At 39.2% G+C, this 19,927-nt stretch overlaps 1 protein-coding gene across 14 annotated transcripts in view; it reads right to left on the reverse strand.

The window, feature by feature from the left end:
- The window catches only part of DLGAP1 (DLG associated protein 1), a 309,572-nt gene that overhangs the window by 286,708 nt on the left and 2,937 nt on the right, over nucleotides 1-19,927 (reverse strand). For 5 of the 14 annotated variants that reach the window (XM_063076537.1, XM_063076532.1, XM_063076529.1 and 2 more), the window contains exon 1: nucleotides 17,526-17,618. The exons of 2 other annotated variants lie outside the window; for them this stretch is intronic. In XM_063076537.1, the coding sequence (XP_062932607.1) occupies nucleotides 17,526-17,618 (93 nt within the window). Of the gene's footprint in view, nucleotides 1-17,059; nucleotides 17,141-17,525; nucleotides 17,619-19,927 lie in introns of those variants that run through there. 7 more of the 14 variants (XM_063076534.1, XM_063076531.1, XM_063076528.1 and 4 more) reach the window with 2 other exon arrangements.

Below are 19,927 nucleotides of genomic sequence, written 5' to 3' on the forward strand. Positions count from 1 at the left end.
GGAATGCTTAAGTTATTTGAAGATTCTTAGATTTACTTGTACTTCTTTCTTCAAATGAAAGGGTGGTACATAATATTCGGGAATACTAACCAGAAAAAAAGTTTTAGCCTTTGACTGGAAAAGACATTGTTTAAAATGGTGAAAACTTATAAAAAATTCAAATGCCAAATAACTGAGAAATAAATATTGTAGTCATGATGTATTTGCATACTTTAATAGCTATATATATTTTCATTAAAATGGTAGGCTATTATTAAAAATAATAAGCATTTATTAAAATGATACAAAATGATTTTACCCCATCACTTTAGGGAAACTACTGGCACATTCTGGAGTCACTTCCTAGTTACTAAGTTCATTGATAGACATTTTAATTTTGTCTGATTGAGCCACTCTTTGGTAGTCTACCTTGCTGAACTTTCTCTGTTTCTTGAAACCTCTTCTTCCTTTGCTTCCATGCTTTTCTGGTTTCTTCCTATTTTTGTGACTTTATTATTGCTCTCCCTTGGCTTCCTATTTGTGCAGCCCCCAAACTGGCCCATGCTGCCTCCGCTTCTGACTTGACCCATGTTCCAGTGCGATCTCATTCCTCTGAAACTCTTCTCTGCCTCCTGGGTGATAACTCCTGAACACCTTTCTCCAGTCCTGAGAGCTCGCCCAGCTCCGGAATCATAAATTCAGCTGCCTGCTCTCCCTCTCTCTCATCCATCCCAACCAGTTCTGGACCAGCTTGACACATTTAAGATAGAGTAGAAAGATACCTTTGCTTTTCTCCATCTCCAGTACTTCTACCCTAGTATGAACTACAATAGTTTCTTGTCTACTTTACTGTAATAACATCCTGAATAGTATGTCAATAAATGAATGCTTGCCTGTGGGACATCTTCAACCGGATGTGCTACAGGCACATCAGATTCAGCATGTCTAGAACGAAACCATCTTCTCCATCCAAATTTAGTTTTTCTCCCACATTATTTATCTCAGTTGGTGGTACCGATGTGCACCCAATTTTTTAAACCAGAAGTCAGTCATCATTCCTACTCTTCCCTTTCCTGACACCTCAGTCATTCGATCTCCCAGCTCAGGCAATCCTATATTTTAAACATGATTTCTCCTATTTAAAAATTCTCACCATTGTTACCCCTCTCTGCTCCGAATAGTGAGAGCTCCTTGAAGGCACAAGTCATGTCTATTCCACTTTGTATATTCCCAGCCTTTAACAGAGTGCTTGATACATACTTAGCGCTTACAAGTGTTTGAATTAAAAATTATATTATGCACAACAAAGGGCAAGAACTCACAGGCAATGAGTAATCGAGACCTAATAAAGGCAACATTATCTACAGTAAGATTCCTCTGCTCTAAAAAGCTCACTAAATGAGTTTTCACATGGCAAACATTGGGGGGTATATCATCTCACAAGAAAGGAACACTACTTTCAGATGACACGAAGAGTTAGCATTTTCGTTATAAGAAGAAAAGAGTTGGGTGAAGCTATCAGATGCATATATTTCAAGAAGAGAGACCAACAAAACATGTGCCTTAGAGGTTTTTCCATGCATCAAGGTTACAGGTGTATTCTAAGTGGGAAGAGAAGTTAGAGGAGGTGGCAATATTTAACACGAGCTACAAAGTTAATTGCAAGTCAAAAATTAATGATATCTAGGAATGAATGACTACAGTATACAAATGACTATACATTCTACAACAGCTCTGACTTGAAATAGTGATTTGAATGGACATGTGCCCAATCTATTTTGGAATCCTTTTAAAATAATCTAACAAACACAGAAATTGATGGCCTTTTCACTCCATTTCTACATAAATGAAGAATTCAGGGACCACTGCATATACAATGATCTAATTAAGCTAATAAGCACTGGATGCATGATTTCACATACCTTTTATACCAAGCTTCAAAAAGTTGTATTAGGTTTAAAAAATATATAATGTATTAGGTAGTAGATTCTGTGGTAGGCAGAATAATGGCTCTCCAAAGATGCCTAATCTTAATCCATGGAACCAGTGAATATGTTACCTTATATGGCAAAGGGACTTAGCAGATGTGACTCACTTCGTGATCTTGAGATGGGGAGATTGTCCTGTATTATCGGGTGGGCCCAATATAATCACAAGGGTCTTTGTAAGTGAAAGAATGAGGCAAAAGAGTCAGAGAGGAGACGTGACCACAGAAGCAGAGATCAGAGTGATGTGACTGCTGGCTCTGGGATGAAGGAAGGGGACAGGAGGTAGGGAATGTGCGCAGCCTTTAGAAGCTCAAAAAAGCAAGTAAATGGATTCTCCCCTAGAGCTTCCAGTCTTCCCCAGTGCTCCCCTAGACCACTGGTGATATCTTTTTATTTTATTTTATTGATATTATTTTTTTACATTCTATGATGTTGTTGCAGAGCAGTTGGGAGGGAAGGGGAGAGAGGAAAGGGGAAGGAAATGGGATGGAAAAAGGAGGAAGGAGGAGGGGTGGGATTGAGAGGCCTGTGGCACATTCCCACACGGGAGGTGTGTGTGTGGGGGGCTTCCAGGGGTGGCTTGGTCATTGCCGGGCTGGGTGCAGCTGTCAGGGGTGTGTGGCAAAAGCCCTCGCCTCCCACCTCCCCAGCTCGGGATACCGGGGCCGTTCTTGCTGCAGCTCAGTGGACATCTTGATTTTAGCTCGGTGAGACCCATTTCAGACTTCTGACCTCCAGAACTGTATGATAATACATTTGTGTTGTTTTACAGCACTAAATTTGTGGTAATTTGTTACAGCAGCAGTAGGAAACTAATACAGATGCTGTAAGATTTCATTTGCTCAATAGCCTGACTAGATGAAATTGTGATCTCTAACAGTAACTTCTGCAAATGTTTTTTAAATCTGTTCTCTTGTTCCTGTTCACACTGCTACCTCCATGTTTTCAGCTTTAATAATAATAACATTTATTGAGGGATTATGTAATGCCCCCTTTCCAAGCATTGTTCTGTGCCTATTATAACTCATCTAATGTTTTCAACAACTCCATGTGATAGGTACTTTTATTATCTCCACATTACAGAGGAGGAGACTAAGCCAGAGAGAGATTAAATAACTCAAAGTTACATAATTAGTAAAACACATGATTTAAACACAGCTTTTTGGCACCAAAGCTATACTTGCTTTACCCAGAACTAACTTTATGGCCTTTGAACTGTACGGCTTTCAATGAATGCAATTTACCATCTGTACTGACTCTGTTAATAATTATTGTGGCGGACAGAATTTTCATTCCCATGATATCTGCCCCCTGGTGTCACACCTGCGAATTTGTTATGTTTCATGGCAAAAGCGACATTGCAGATGTAATTAAGTGTTTCTAGGCAATGTCCCAGTAGACTATAAACTCTCTGAGAGCAGAGATTGTTTTGCAAATTTTTGTATAGAGCAGAGCCTCATTTTTTGTTACTTGAGTTGAATTGGTCATTCAAGAAAAGCTCCTTTACAACAAATCCTATTACAAGGTTTACTTTCAATTTTACAAATTCCAACAGAGGATCTACTTATTTCAGGTGATATTCACCCACAATAATAATTCTTTAAAAACTTCACATTCCTGAAATTATTCTAAAGGCTTTTCTAATGAAGTTCTCACAAGGAGGAAGAAAAGTCATCAATTTTATGTTTTTAAGGGAAAAGCTACCTAATTTTTAAAATATCATAACTAAAACTTAAGACTATTTTTTGGGGGGACACGATAAAAGCTAAGGGCTTTTCTTGCAGGATGATGAACATAAATACCCCCTCCCCCATTTTCATATAATTTCAGGAGTGGATCCTGTGGAATCCACTCTTGCACACCTAAAGAGTTCACAGCCGGGGGCTGAAAACGCTTGAATTATGTGGCTGGGTATGCCATACCCTTCTGCATTTGACTTTCTCCCCAAACCCTCCACCTTGCCCTCTACCCCCTGCAAAGTGTCTTTTCAAGGTAGGATTATTTCAGAAGTCAGTCAAATATGCCATCTCTCAGCTCTGCTTCTGACTGCCTCGGCCTGATGAGTGACGTCCCCACAGATGCTCTGGTCCTGGAAACCCTCTTCCTCTGAGGGGCCACGTCAGTGGATCATGCCTCCATGAGCTTCTCCAATGGGCCTGCCACCAAGATTATTTTTCTAGTTTGCTTGGCTGAAGAAATCTCTCATTTTCCAGGCCTGAAACCTGGCCAAAGAGCACTTGGTTTCAGAGAGCACTAGGTGAAAATACAGCTTTTGAAGTCTGGCGAGTAAACAAATGAGGCCAGATACCCTGTTTTTGGTAATCCCGGTCCCCTGCAACAGAAGGCGACTTGAAGAAGTACATCCCGGCTATTACTGCATGAGACTACTGCCTACTATCTAAATAGATAACTATATTTACAATCCAGGATGATGTTCTCCAGTCTCTCATCAACACCCATGAATCGGTATCATTCACTTTTCAGCATGCATGGAAAAGTTCGACACTCATCTCAGTGAATAGGGTTAAAGTTAAACACGGCCATGGTTAACCCATAATAATACTCCAAGGGCCTTTCTAGAAAGTTCTTTCCTTTGGTCAAAGGCAGAGACATGTGAGGTAGATAGAAGTGTCTCAGGTAACACGCAAACCCTACCTGTAGGTGGGGGGTGGGGTGGCCCACCAGCTGTGTCACTGGCTATGGCAGATTTCACTCTGCATTACCAACTTCCAAATCCATTTGCACCCATGTGCAGCTCCGGGAGATGCCGAAACATTGTAGTTTACAACTAAATGTGAGGAGGAGAAAAGTTTTGCAGACTTGTTTCTTAAATGAGGATGAGAATCACAGATGAGGGTTACTGTTCAAGAGAGAACTTCAGCAACTACTGCCCAAATCCCCAAGGGTGTAAATGGAAATATTATACTGTGTACTGCCTGGTGGCCTAGTGGCCTACTGGCCTTTCAGAAACAAGAGGCAGAGTGGGAGCAGTGCAGGCCACCTGGAAGGGATGACACCAGGACAAATGGGAAGATTGTGGGAGACAACGTGCACCACGTGCCCAGCACGATGACCAGCCATGATGTGTGACCAACAAATGGTGGGTGAGAATTGCTGCAAAATCCCAGGCTAGTCCTCACATTTCTAGTGAAAACTTGGTTGTACTGGTTGAAAACTAGGTACTTTAAATAGTTGACTCCTCAAAACAACTCCACATGTAACTATTTTTCAAACAAAGAAAGAGAAGTCAAGAGTGGGTGAGTGATTTATTTAATGCCACATGTGAGTAAATGAGGAGCAGGCATTCTAACAGGCAGTCCTCCCCTCTGTACCTCCCTGGTCCCGTGTGGGCATGCAGAAAATGGCTGGCCAATTAGGACACCTCCCACCATTGTGATATCACAACAGGATATTACCATTTAATGGCAAAAACTAAAAACCTCTGCACAGTAAAGGAAATAATCAACAGACCGAAAGAGGCAACCAGCAGAATGGGAAAAAATATTTGTAAACTATTCACCTGACAAGGGATTAATATCCAGAATATACAAGGAACTTGAACAACACAACAGCAAAAACCCAAATGCTCCAATTAATAAGGGGCAAATGAACCTGAATAGACATTTCTCAAAAGAAGACATACAAATGGCCACAGGTATATGAAAAATGCTCAACATCACCAATCATCAGGGAAATGCAAATCAAAACCACAATGGGATATCACCTCATCTCAGTTAGATTGGCCACTATCAAAAGATAGAAAATAACAAATGCTGGCTAGGATGCAAAGAAAATAATGTTTCTTATACACCGTTGGTGGGAATGTAAATTAGTGCAGCCATTACAGAAAACAGTATGGAGAGTCCTCAAAAAATTAAAAATAGAAGTACCAGAGTATCCAGCAATCCCATTGCTGGGTATTCATTCAAAGGAAAAGAAATTAGCATACCAAAGAGATACCTGCACCCCATGTTTATTGCAGCACTATTCATAATAGCCAAGATATGGAATCAACCTAGGTGTCCACTGACAGATGAATAGATAAAGAAAATTTGGTATATATACACAATATACTACTACTCAGCCACAAAAAAGAATGAAATTCTGTCATTTGCAGCAATATGGATGAGCCTGGAAGACATTATGTTAAGTGAAATAAGTCAGGCACAGAAAGATGATACCTCATGTTCTCTCACTCATATGTGGGAGCTAAAAAAAAAAAAAGTTGAGCTTATAGAAGTAGAGAGTAGAATTGTGGTTACTAGAGGCTAGGATGGGGGTGGGGAGGGGAATAAGGAGAAGTTGATTAATGGATACAAAATCAAAGCTAGATAGGAAAAATAAATTCTAGTAGCTTATGGTAGTGCAAGGCATCTATAATTAACAATAACTTATTGTATGTTCTCAAATGGCTAGAAGAGAGGAGCTCAAATGCCTTCATCACAAAGAAATGATAAATTTTTGCAATGATGAATATGCTGATTACTCTGATCCAATCATCACTTACTGTATACATGTATTAAAATCTAACTCTGTACCCCATAAATATGTACAAACAATACATGTCAATTTAAAAAATAAATAACTGTAATTCACTGAAATTTAAATAGCCAAATGTGGCCAGTAGCTACCAGATTGGACAGCACAGAATCAGACTATCTGATTTAAAAGGAATAGGGTCATCTGCCTTCATTTCACCAAATAGGGAAATGTCCTTTGTTCTATCCCTTGTTCTACCCCTGACATATTCATCCAGCCACTCATTACACATTTTTAATAACAAGAAGCTCTTCACCTTACTTGGGGTCTGATGCCTTTGTTAGAAAACTGTCTAATCTAACTCTGGCTACATGCTCAGGTGTTACGATCTGGGGATAAAGTTAGGTTTTGGTGCAATAACAAACCCATTCATTATTCCCTGGGGTTGTCTCCTCACCAGTCGTCTCTGCTCTTCTCATGACTGTGAACTTTCAGGTCTCCAAGGGCAGCCCCAGTTGCATCTAAGTTCTCTGGGTGCAGTGTTGCTCCTGCTATCTTCAGACTCCATGTGGTTTCATCCCGCTGGCTGGTGCTGCTGCTGAGCACAGCGATGCCACGTGAACCTGAGGATGTCTTCCCTGTGCTGTCTGCCTGGATTTCTTCTCTAGGGCCTGGGAAGCCCCACAGCCTCTGGGGCCAGCAGGTGGTGATGGGCTCAGGAGCCTGCTGCTTCCCATGCCCCTCTGGGGAGACTTTCCCTGCTCTTTTCTTTTCCCCACACCACTGATGGTCTTTAAAAATGCTGCCCAGAGATTAATTTGCCTGGGCTTGCCCTCCAGCTTAGACCATATTCTCTTTGGGAAATTTGAATATTTTAGAGAAAAAAATTCCACAGCATCTTACCAACCAGAGAATAAATCCTGTCCTCTGTTGACGTGTTCTCACCTGCTAAGAGTCAGCTTCCCACCGGTTCTTTTCCTTTCCCAAAACCGGTCTTCCCCTTTCCCACTTTGATCTACTCACCTCCCCAGAGTTCCATCTGGGTCAAACAGGTGCTAAGTAAATCTTGGCTGAGTGAAATGTTGAGAATGGCAGTATTATTAAATCACTTAACAAGATTTTCCATTAGACCCTTGTGGACCAGATAATGCAGAGGGACTGAGTATTATAATAGGTGGATTCACCACTGGGTGAAGCAAAGAAATGGAATACTGCATTCTCTTCATCCATTAATCTAACAACACCTTCAAAAACATAACTAATATCAATTTGGCATGGCTTAATTTTAGTGAATTCTTCCATTTCTTAGTTCTTTACAAGTCCCTGCTAAGTGAATTATTAACATTTGATTCTTATGCATGGGCATATTTTATAAAATATTGAATGGAGAGAAAGTGGAGGCTGTGGAACATATTAAGTCTGTATCCATTATTTTAAATTAACCTCATCTGGGCTTAAACAAAGGGGGAGAGCATTAAAGAAGCTGAGAAATGGGATAATAAAGATTACATTGATTTGCAAGTTCATAACAGAATGGCACCTTTATCCTGATGGATTTCAGTCTGACCCTTTTATATTGTTATCTATTATAGGGATCTAGTCTAAACTCTATTGACATTCCCTAACAGCATTATTTATACAATGAATACCTGCAGCCCCCTCTAAGCTGGCAGACATAGAATATTATATGATCACTAATTTAGTTATCCTTTTATAGGTAATTAAGAGGCATTCTAAAGGTAGACTTTTAGAGAAACATATCTTTTCCTTCAGACCCGTAGTGAGTAGTAATCTAACAAATAGTAAAACTGGTAAACTTCCCAAATATTTCATTAACATTCTGGGGTATATGGAGCTCTTGCACAGCAGAATTCTGGTTCCCAATATGCCCGAGAGATAACTATCTGGTCTCCTAAAAGGGAAGGGCAGACAAAAGATAAAGTCACACTGACTTATAGAGGAATTGGGTTTGGAGATTTCTGCTTTACTTCCTCATCATTTCAGTGAAACTACTTCTTACAGAAGTAAACATCCCCAAATTAAACCAAGCAAGGGATATTAAACGGGCAGACAGCGCTTTGGATGAAAGAATCCTACAGTATCATTAACATTAAGTACAATCACATTGGCAGTCTCACAGAGGCAATGGTATTACTTCTTATTGAAACAAACAAACAAACAAGCACAAAGAGGCTTGAGCATGGTTCTGTCATAGTTTGGGATGTTTTTCCATTTACGTGAAACAATATTATTCTACTAGAATTTAACTATATACCTGACTTTGCAAATGAATATTACTTTTTTTCAAATGTGGCCTCTTTTCAAATTAGATTTAGGTTTACATCTAATCATAGAGGTAGAACTTGTTTTTTAACCATAGTTAATCATTTTTTGTTATTAAAGTACATTTTCTCAAAAAAAATTTTTTTTCCAGGAAAAGACCAATGGAAATATTTACAAAGCAGAGGCAGCATGATATGGTTGAGAGTAAACAGATTTTGGAATCAGACAGACCAGGGTTTAAGTCTTATTTCTGTCACTTACTAGCAGTATAATCTTGAGAAAATGTATTAGCCTCCGTTTTGTATAAAACAGCTACCCCTGAAACTTCTAGCATAAGGACAATGTCAGAATAATATGTGTCAAGCATAGGCTCATAGAACTTTTTCAGTGTTGCAGTTCCTCTTCCTCTCTTTCTTCTTTTCCTCCTCCTCCTCATCTTCATCCTGTCGTTAGTCATTATCACACGAAGTGAACCCAGCAAGGGTCAGAGATGAAAAGATGGTCATTGTGGTGCTGTCGTGCGGGTACCAGACTGGGAATCGAGGGGCTTAAGAAAAGTCGATTCCTCTTTTTGGATCACAACTGAGGATAAGGCATGCAGGTGACATGAGAATATGTCTGTTAAAGAGCTTAAAGCCCCAAAGCGACTTTATAGCCTGAGTCAATCAGGAACTCCTGGAGCCCCATGATCAATTGTCTTTTTAGTGAAGGGCGGGGCACCAGGACTGCAGCCTGAGATCGCTGCTACTGCTGAGTAAATTTACCAAGCTTGGTATAGTTATCCAACAGTTTTTGGACTTTATCAGGGTTTTTTTTTTGATTTATCTGATGCATCAAGAGTGGATACAAAAATCTACCCTCATCCCCCAACATTAAACTCTTTCTTTGACAGCTTAGATTGCTTAATGGGGAAGGCATGGGCAGTAGTTTTTAAATGGTGGAAAACTTGGAAACAGGCCCGGTGGGGGAGAAGGGGGTTTAGATTTGAAGCCTTCTATTCTTGCATCAATGAGAGCAGCTGTTTTAAATCATTTTACATGTGTCGCTTTATTTAAACACAGCAGTCTATGGTTAAAAAGTGTAAAATGCACTGGTCTAAGTGACGTTTTGAGTTTTCCCAGCTACCTGCATGTTCTCTGGGCATTAATAAGGAAGAAAGGCTTAACGAGACACACGCTCTAGAAACCTTAGCACCAGACTGGGCATGGGCCACCACCAACTTAGACCCCGTGACTAGAGTTGGAAAAGCAGAGGGTGGGGATGGAACGGAATTTCCTGAGCCTGCAGCAAGGTAGGTGGACGCCCCTTGCTACACGGCTGAGGACTGAGGAAGGCTTCCTGATGGCCATTGCCTCTACCCAACCTGCAACTGAGGGGCCATGGGAGTGCCAGCTAACCACTCAGACCTCAGTTTCCCCATCTGTTAACCCATGGTTTGCGACCAGTCCAAGTGATGTCATAAAATAGCAACCTCAAAAGCAAGGGAAAAGAAGAGAGAGGGGGAACAAAGAACAGGGAAGGTACCGTCGAGCCCTGCTCTTTTGCTAAGGAGGGTGTAGGGGGTTGGGGAGGCAGAAGTAGGAGGGAATATAATTAACCTCACGTATCTGATTTCTAAGGTTCATTTCAGTTAGATCAGTGAAAGAAGACAGTTTCAGGTCTTGCCGAGCATGCACAGTCTTCTAGGGAGGTCCCTATCCTGCTGTAGATTTGGTGGTGCTGATGAGGGTGGGCGTAGGAGACAGGAGAGAAGGCGGACCAGTCAGTAAAAGCTGTCTGTGAGCAAGATCGGTTAGAGGAGAAGCGAGAAAATAGTTTCAAATTTATTATCATGGAATAGCTACTGGAATCGGTTATCTAGACTTACAAATGGAATCTGATACGTAACAGTGGCAAAATTCCAAAGTCAAAGTACATATTTTTCAAGAAGCATTAAAGTTCATATGAGACATTTTTGATTGATTGTTCAGTTCATGAGATCATCTGGCATGAAATAAAATGGTTTTTTGTTTTTTGTTTTCATGCAGTGATTGCGTAATTCAAATATCGCAAAGCGACCCACACGACAATTTTCGGACAATGGATCTAATTTTTCATAAGCCTCACACACACTCGTCATAGAGAGCTCTTGTTCCTGGTGGATTTATTTCACCTCCTTTGTGAAAGCCTTGGAGAGAAGGCAGCAAGCAGGAAAATCAGCTATTTATAGGTGTTTTTGACTAAAAGTGTCTGCTCAGCGTGCCATGGAATCCTTCCAAGAGGTGGGAGAACAGGAAACTATCTAAAATCAACTAGAAGGCTGGAGGAGTGTTATGGGGGAATGATTTTGCAGAGGAGTCATTTTCAGAAAGCTCAGGTTTCATTTGCAAACAAATGACAGTTACTTTCACTGACACTGAGTTACAGATAATCCACCTAAACTTCTACTAGTTAAGGAGAGGAGGAAAAAATGACATGAATTCTCTAAGGATTACAAGTAGTTGGGATTTTTAAAGGGACTTTAAAGGGAAAAGTCCTGTAGGAAGACCTCTCTCATACGTATTTACTGCTGATTGTGTTGCCATCCAGACGGATGCCCAGAGAACAACTTGGGCTACCAGGTGGCCTCCTAAGTGTGGACTGCAGGTCCTGGGTGACCCAACAGAGTCCTACTGTACCCATAGGAGGGTCTTGATCATCACTAACTTCCACTTTGATAACTAAAAATGGCAAGACCGTTTTCAAGTTTTCATAATTAAGAGGCATCATTTCATCAATGTAGACCACTCTGCCTGTGAATTCCAATGGATTTTGTTTTCATTGTTTTAGCGGCAAGGGGGAAGCAGTTGAGGTCAGAAGTCTTTAGACTGCCAAAGTCCAGGTGGCTGACAGAGAGAGTGTAACTTCCGAAGGTTCTGTGGAAAAGGGGCCCTGAGAGAGATCTGGCCTGTGTTCCTTTACTCTTCTTCTGAGTTTCTACAGACTTATAGGGATGATGCTCCTGGCTTCAGAGAATGGAGAGGATTAGTTAGGGACTCTGGGCATGAGCAAAGAAGAGGGACGGTCAAGGGCCTATTGTCATCTTCTGTCAGTGGAGGAAGAACTCAGACCTGTCAAATTGCCACGGTGGACATGCTCCTCAGAGAACCTGGTTAAGCCAAAAAAGGAGGCGATGAAGGGTGGATAGAGTTCCCTGTAGACAAGTCCCATAGCTGTTGCTGTTCATTAAACTTGTCCTGTGGACTTAGCAAAACTGCCTGGAATCAGGCAGCAGGGTCTTGACAGACTTAAGGTATGAAAACAAAAGTGGGATTTGTGTGAACTAACTAAAGCCTGAAGAGGCCGGAAGAACTGTGTTCCATCAGCAAATATCTAGGTGTGGGAAAACCTGACCCACGGAGGCTATCAGAAGATTGACCCTTTGTGATCCTTCCACCTGCAGACACAAGCCGTTTGTGTTTTGTGGACACATGCAGTGAAAAGGCTTCCCATCCACACTGCGATTAAGACCTCTGTCATCCTAATTGAGAGAGGGCTTTCCTTTACCACAGAATCAGATATGTTCATCCTAACCGTGGTTTAATGAAAATTAGATCAAGCAAAATGTAAAGAAGATGTGGTATGGTTCACATGGAAAAGAGATCAAGCATGTTAACACTGGAGGATGTACAGACTCGAAACCTCTTCACACTGTATTTTTCATTTATTTCCCCAATTAGAAATTAAACTTTTTTCCTGAGACCTGAAGCAAACATGGTCATATTATCGTGCCCATTTTACAGACAGAGAGTAGAGAGAGCCCACAGTCATGGAGGAAGTCCGCGTTAGTATTAAAGCTCTAGTCGGACCAGCTGAAGCCATGTTTCTATCTGTTAGACTCTACTGCCCCCTTCAGTAAGTAAAATGAGAAAGTAAGCCTTCCATTTCCCCTTATATTTTCAAGAATTGGGTGATTTAAAATGTGGTTCTTGGATTGGTCTCTATCAGAATCACCCATACCTATGAAATCAGAATCTCTTGGGTTGATGCCAGAAATCCTCACATTATAGACACTCTCAGGTGATTCTTGTGCACATAAAGTTAAGGACCCTTTGACCCCCTAAATACTCAATGACAGAGCAAGTAGCCATACACATATATGATTCTATACAGGCATGCATGTGATATAATTATGCTCATGTTTACCCATAATGATGCCACTTTATAACGTTTTGTGTAGCATTTCTAACTTCAGAGGTAGATCTTCTTCCCCATCACTTACTTTTCTGGATGCAAAGACCAAAAGATCATCCTGTAGCCTTTGGTGTCTCCTGTGCACTATTACACACAGATTCTCTGGAGTAGCCCCAATTTATTTAGCCGCAATATTCCAATAAATATTCTCCAACATGTCACACTACATGTATACATATGTATATGTGTGTGTATGTATATATGTACATACACACGTGAAGTTTGGTCTTTGAAAATATAGTTACAATTATGTTAATTTTTATCCTAGAAAAGTGAGGGTTTACTCATAATGAAACCATTGGGATGCAGGAAGGAGAAACATACCCATTTCTTTTCTTTTTTTTAGAAGTTAAAAATACTACCCTGCCCCTTGTAACCATAGAATTACAAATTGCAAGTGATTATTGAGTTAACAACTGTCTTCATCTCTTATGAACCCATTAAGCCACAGACATGCTCCAAATCTAACTTTCAGACCAGTTCTTTCCTCCTTTTGTGCCTTGTCCCCATTGCCTTAAAAGGATGTGGTAAGAATGGATAAACAGGTCTTTGGAAAGAGCCTCAGAGGTCTTCACACAATGTGTAGGGCACGATGGGACCAGAACAACTCTGGTAGTTGAGCAGTGAGCCTGCTAGTGCCAGTCTCTATTAGCAAGATGACAGATCACGTCAAGGTATTTCCTTAGGGTTTATTTTTCTCATTTTTAAGAAGAATGGGTTACACTAAGTAATTTCAAAGGCTTCTTTTATGAGGTGATTTTTAGGTGAAAAATAGGTAGATAGGAAGTTACAGTGTCCACATTGAAGGGAGAAGATTGTGAATGGGGCCTTCCAATGATCTTCCATTTTTGTCATTTTTGGAAAAAAACCCAAAAAACCTTTTCTGGTTATTTAATTACACACCTTAAGACTTTAGAGTCTTGGAGAGTTAAATCAGGGAGGAGTTAGACAATCCTGCAGGTGTATATTAAACTGTGTTTTTAAAAAAAGAGAGCAGAAGTCATTTCCTTTCATGATTGTTGGATGTCTCTTTGTATTTAAGAGACTAAAACCTGCTCTATCCTCACACCAGAGTAGCAGGACATCCCTAATTAGTCCACAGCAATGGTCTGAAGCAAAGTTTAATGCAATCACTGGAAAAGTAAGGGAAAAAACTTTCTGCTGGGATCTTTAAATAATCCATTTCTGTACTTCATAGTCATTTCTCTTCCATTGACTTTGTAAAGTGGTACATTTAAAATGGATCTGATTTCATTAATCAGAGATCAAAGACAGCATATGCATCAATGCATACTTTAGAAGTATGGGTGCAGGAAGTGCCACACAGCTGGAAGGTGTGTGTATGGACCTGTCCACATGCATACGGCATACGGTAACCCCAGACCACATCATTCTGCTACATACACAGTTCTGTGATATCACAAGCCTGATTTTTGTGGGAAGTTTCCTAATTCTGTAAGAACAATGAGTAGAAACGCCAATCAATAGAGAGCAATGACCTAACATATATACGAAAGAAAAGTAGAAAACTCTTTTTGCAAATGTAATTAGGTCTCTTTATCTTAGAAATGAAGACAAATCAGGGCAAATCGCTAAACTTTAGCAAATGAAAAAATCTACTTTTTAATGATAGCCCTATATATACTCACATTTAACAGATCAGAGAATCAGAAGAGGTCTTTTCTTGGTCACATGAGTGATCTCCAAGACACAAAAAGAATTAAAAAACAGTAGAAATAAGAAATTGGTCAAAAGTATCAGGAGGAGTAGAATGAAATGTCTTTCCTTACACGACATTCTCTCCTTTACTTCTGTTGACTGTGTAACAGTAATTCATTAATTTTTTATACCATTACCTTTTAGTTACAAGCAGAGAGGACTGGGTTGGAAGAGAATCAATGATTCATTGAAAAAATTAATGCACTTTCCTACTGTGGTTGCAGTCTAAGAATTTAGAACAGCACTTAAATATGCATTTACCAAAATAAGGTAAAAGAAAGGTCTCCTTGTGCTATAATGTGTTCCAAATGGCAGTTACTAGGGACAAAGCCAGCTGATAGGAGACTAGGCAGGATGGTCTTGAGAAGCAGGTAAATGAGCCCTACATGTGTTTAGACATGCACATTATTTTTATCTAAGGGTAAAAGTTATTGGCTAAAGTTTTCAGATGAGTAATACAAATCATAGTCAAGTAACATAACTCTTCATGGATTTTTAAAATAGTAACCTGGTTTTACCTGAAAAGGAAGATTTTTTTCCTCTATCAAGCTTCCCTGGCAAATGATGGAAAATGTCTGATCGTACCAGGTCCTTAGTTTGAACCATAAGAAGTTTCAGATTTCAACTTTTTAGACCCATAAAAATGGCAATTCTACATAACTCAACTCTGTATTAATGAGCTGTATGGTCATGGACCCTCACAATGCATGCTCTTCCAAAATGAGAAAAATGATACTAAGCTTAATTAAGTAAAAGTTGTATCCCATTGAACTCTAAATTTACAATGATCCCCTAAGAGATTGTTGCCTTTGAATCTAAAACATAATCTAATTACAAATCAAAGTCAGCTTAGCAATATTACATATATATTTTTAGTGGCCCCTACAAAACCTGAAACAAAAGACCAATGTGTTCTGCCATTCACAACTCACAAAGTTGTGTAGTGCCATGATCTCAAATGGGCCATAGATTATGAATGAATCTTTCTCTTAAAGGATGGTGAATGAATACCTTGAATTACTGTCTTTAATTTGTAATCAAACAAACTGTCCTCTAAGGAGAATGGAGAAAGGGGAAATAAATTCCACCAGCCACTGACAGATCCAAGGCTAGTCTTTCTCTTTTACTACTTGCTACCAATGCAATACCTTCAACTAGTAGATTGGAATTCTGTGGGATCAGAAAGTACATGTTACATGCAGAAACCCCTGTGGCTAACCAAGTGCTTTTGGTGTTGCTGAAAATGTCATTAGAATAATGAAATTGCAGACCAAGAATAATAAAGTTTCTTTAACAACTTCCATGAGGGCTTTCCTATTTATTTTTGATCTTCCCTTTACTACTGCTGAGTCTTTCTAGACCCCTGCTTTCTCATAGTGTTTTGCCAATTGTCATTTTCCCTCTATTAATTGGGTATGGGCAATAATGAAAATTCCAGAGAGTAGAGAGAGAGAGAGAGAAGGAGAATTACCAGGATTCTGCTGCTGATCACTGACTCCATATTCAAAGTTAGCACCAGGTAGGAGTAACCTCATCTTTCTATGAATGAAAACGGCAGCTGTACTAAGATCAGTGAAAAATACGGAGGAGATTGTACAAGCCAAATAGGAAATACATTCAAGAACTTGGTATTCACTTGCTGGAGTATTAAGGCAATTTAAATTAAAGAGAAAGAAAATCATCAATTAATGTGGTTGATGGGGTTTTAGGAAAAGACAGCAAGGAAACATGGCAGTAGCCAAAGTCATTAGCAGAATTGTTCAACACTGTTATAAATTTCATGTAAAGTAGTTTTAACTGAATTAGCAGAATTTAAATTGATCTATGACAAAAGGAAGGAGAAACTCAGCTAGGGAAAGAAAACTTCCACTGGACAAAGATGGAAATAATCTTGAACAGAATTTTGAAAAATAATTATTCCTTCAATAAAAAAAATCCTGGGCTCATGCTTGCTATGAATGTTTTGTGAGTGGTCTTTGTGAAGCCTTATTTAAACAACATACCAAACCAAATCAAACAAAAATCAGAAAAACAACAAAATCAATCACACAGCAATTTTAATTTTGCAAAGGAGCAATAAGTATTCAGGATTTTTGTCTTGGAAAACAACCGATCACATTCCAATCACTAGCTACATAATGTCCTCTACTAGCACCTAGCACCCCAGATCATGTGCCAGTTAAAGATTTTTTGAAACCTCTGTGCAGACACAGATTTGTAGGTACCTGATGTCTCAGTCTGTTTTCTTACCATCTGTACGTATGTTAGTTAGCTCTTTCAGTCTTACTAGCCATTATTCAGAAAAGAAATAAAAACTACACTTCTTCCCCTGACTGCCCCCCAAACCTACCCAAACCAACACCACACTATCATCAAATACAAAGTAATGAGTTATATACCCAAACCTGGTCAGTCCTTCCATTTCTTGAAACTTGCACACAAACTGAAGAAACCCACTCAGCCTTAAAAAGGTCGATCATTTTGCTCTCCTAAAATTTCATCTCTGGGAGTGCTTTCTTTCCCGGTCTCGGTCTTGCTCTCTCTCGCTTGCTCGCTCTGTGTCTCTCTCTCTCTACTTCTACCGGAGAGCGTTTTGTTTCCCTTTTCCTGTTACTGCTGCTGGATGAATGCAAAATACATGATTTAAAGGGATTGTTTTTTTTTTTTAGGTTAACAGTTAGAAATCTAAAATCTTGCTCTTCTGAATGGCTTTATATGCCAGTCATTTAACACATAACATTTACATAAAGAGGCTTATACAGAACCAAGAATTCTTCATTTTTAAAGCAAAAACAAAACAACAAAACCCACCTTCTACTCCATTGAACCCCTTCCTATTTTATTTACTTAACTATTAGCACTTACCCTGAGGTGTGCCATAAATGCTTTATTCCAAATGTATAAAAGCCAACCACATCTCAACTGAGAATTAAACAATTTTAGTGTCTTCAAATCCATGTTCCTGCTCCAAACCCTAATACAGACAGTCACTGGCAGCGGTACAATAGCTCTAAACAGCAGACATCTGATTCTTGACATTTAAAAATAACAATACTGGGAAAAAAAGAGAGTTTTTAAAAAAAATTAACTACAGCCTGTGAGTGAGCCCATATCACCAATTGACTGTATTAACTGGGACTTGCAATTATTTCAAGCTACAGTATTTGATTTCTAAGTCAATGTTAGGTGGAGGCTAAATACCTATAGATCTCTCATTTTCTATAAAATCATGGAAATGGCCTAAATTAAGTTAATGCTAAGTGATAAATCCACAAAGAGAGAATCAGAAATTTGCTAGTATTAATTTGCTAGGATTCTATTATTGGTAAATATTAATTTAAACTTTAATCTTGAATGACATTAGGGACATAATCAGTCATGCCATTGCTAATCTAATTTTATATCCATGCCCTCTTAACTGCATGTACACATATGAACTCATAAGCACATACATTTGCTACAGAATAAAGCAAGTTTTAAAATGAAAAAGACATTCATTTATTTCTATTTCTAAAACATATTATAGAGCAGGACAGATCTGAGGTCAAGTATTAGCTTTTCCACCTGCTATCTATTCATTCCCAGGTAAATGATTTCATCTTTTGTGCCTCAGTTTCCTCATCTATAAAACTAAATACAGTAAGAAGTAATAATTTACAAAGTTGTTTCAAATACTAAATGAGACATATATGGTTTCTGGCACATACTAGATCTTTGGTGTGTGCTGCTTCCTCCCCTTGCTTTGCATCTGGTGGGGGTGGGGGTTGGGCATGGTAAATTGAAGGAATACAGACTTTGAAGGCAGACGAATCAATTTTGACCCATAATGTGGCCACATATTAGATGTCCTTGGGCAACTTACTTAACCTAATTTACTAAATCTCAGTTTCTTCAACTGTAAAATACTTCTGGAGTTTTAAAAAGCAAATCAGATAACATCTGAAAAACATCTATGTTTAGTAGGCATTTATGAAATGAGAGTCCCAGACCTTGAACTCTTGAATATTGTTCTAATTAGTGTTCTGACATATCTAAGTTATGAGTTTAAAAATGTGGACTGAGATCACAGGCCTTTTGGACCAACTGCCTCGTTTTCTAGCAGAGGAAAGGATCCCAGACAGCTGAAAGGATGGCTCCAGGTCATGTCACTGGTTAGTGGCAAATAGGGACTAGAGAACACTAGTGAACTAGTAGAATGATGACTAAACTTTTTGATGCTGAAGTTAAACACGTTTATAAATCCAGCTTCATATTAGTTGGCAATTAAGGCAATACAACTGAAAACAAAACAAAAAACCCCATATCTTTCCAAATTTGCTTCTAAGAATGACCTTATAAATAAAATTATTCCATGGGAGCTGGTTGGGGCTGGCTAACCTTATCTTCCCGAAAAGAGCTTCCACAGGATGTCAGATTCTCTCACCATTTCCCAGAATCAAGAGGAGAGCAGAAGCCCAGTTCTCAGGAGGCGTTTCCTGTTTTCCTCCCTCCCCCTGTGAATGTAACCTCCTGCCCTTTCTTTACAGGAACTCTTCAGCCTCAGCACACCGGCTGGGAAGAGCACACTGTTCCACTCTTAGTTTGCTTACTAACATACTACCTCCCCACATGGAAACATAGAATTATTCTTTTTTCAGTTGAAAGCCTTGCATAGAATAGGAACTCAATAAATGTCACTATGTATTAAATAAGGTGTGCCTAAGAGGCCAGTTTCTGTTTAAAGGGTTGAACTAGCTTGGTTCAGGGTTATTTCTCAATGTAGGATATGAGATATTAAACTTTTTTCAACCTTTCAATAATTTTCGAGTTAACGGTAAAGGTGCTATGTGTATGAAAGACAGATTAGCTATTACTCTGGGGAGGAAGGGAAGGAAAATGGGACTGAGAAAGGTACATGTGTGGTTCATTGTAATGAATGTTTTATTTCTCTAGTTGGGTGATGTATAAACGGGTGTTTGTTTTATTTTATTTTTTTCTTTATACCTTTTGTAAGCCTCATGTTTTTCATTAAAAAAGAACTGGCTTAATGAAGGAAAATAATTTGAAAATAAAAATTTCGAATCTTTATAATATGAGATCCAATGATGCTACTGTTCTAAATCCCATACTTAAATCTTTAAGATTTCATTCTCATTTTACTGAAACACTTTAATAACAATGTGTATTTTAAAGGTTTTATTTATTTTAAAGATTTTATTTTCTCCTTGCTCACCATTTTTCATGCCCTTGATTCCAGGATTGTGCTGGGGCACATTAGAAATGGCTTG

Source organism: Cynocephalus volans, chromosome 13, assembly GCF_027409185.1.
Source record: "Cynocephalus volans isolate mCynVol1 chromosome 13, mCynVol1.pri, whole genome shotgun sequence".
Lineage (NCBI taxonomy): Eukaryota > Metazoa > Chordata > Mammalia > Dermoptera > Cynocephalidae > Cynocephalus > Cynocephalus volans.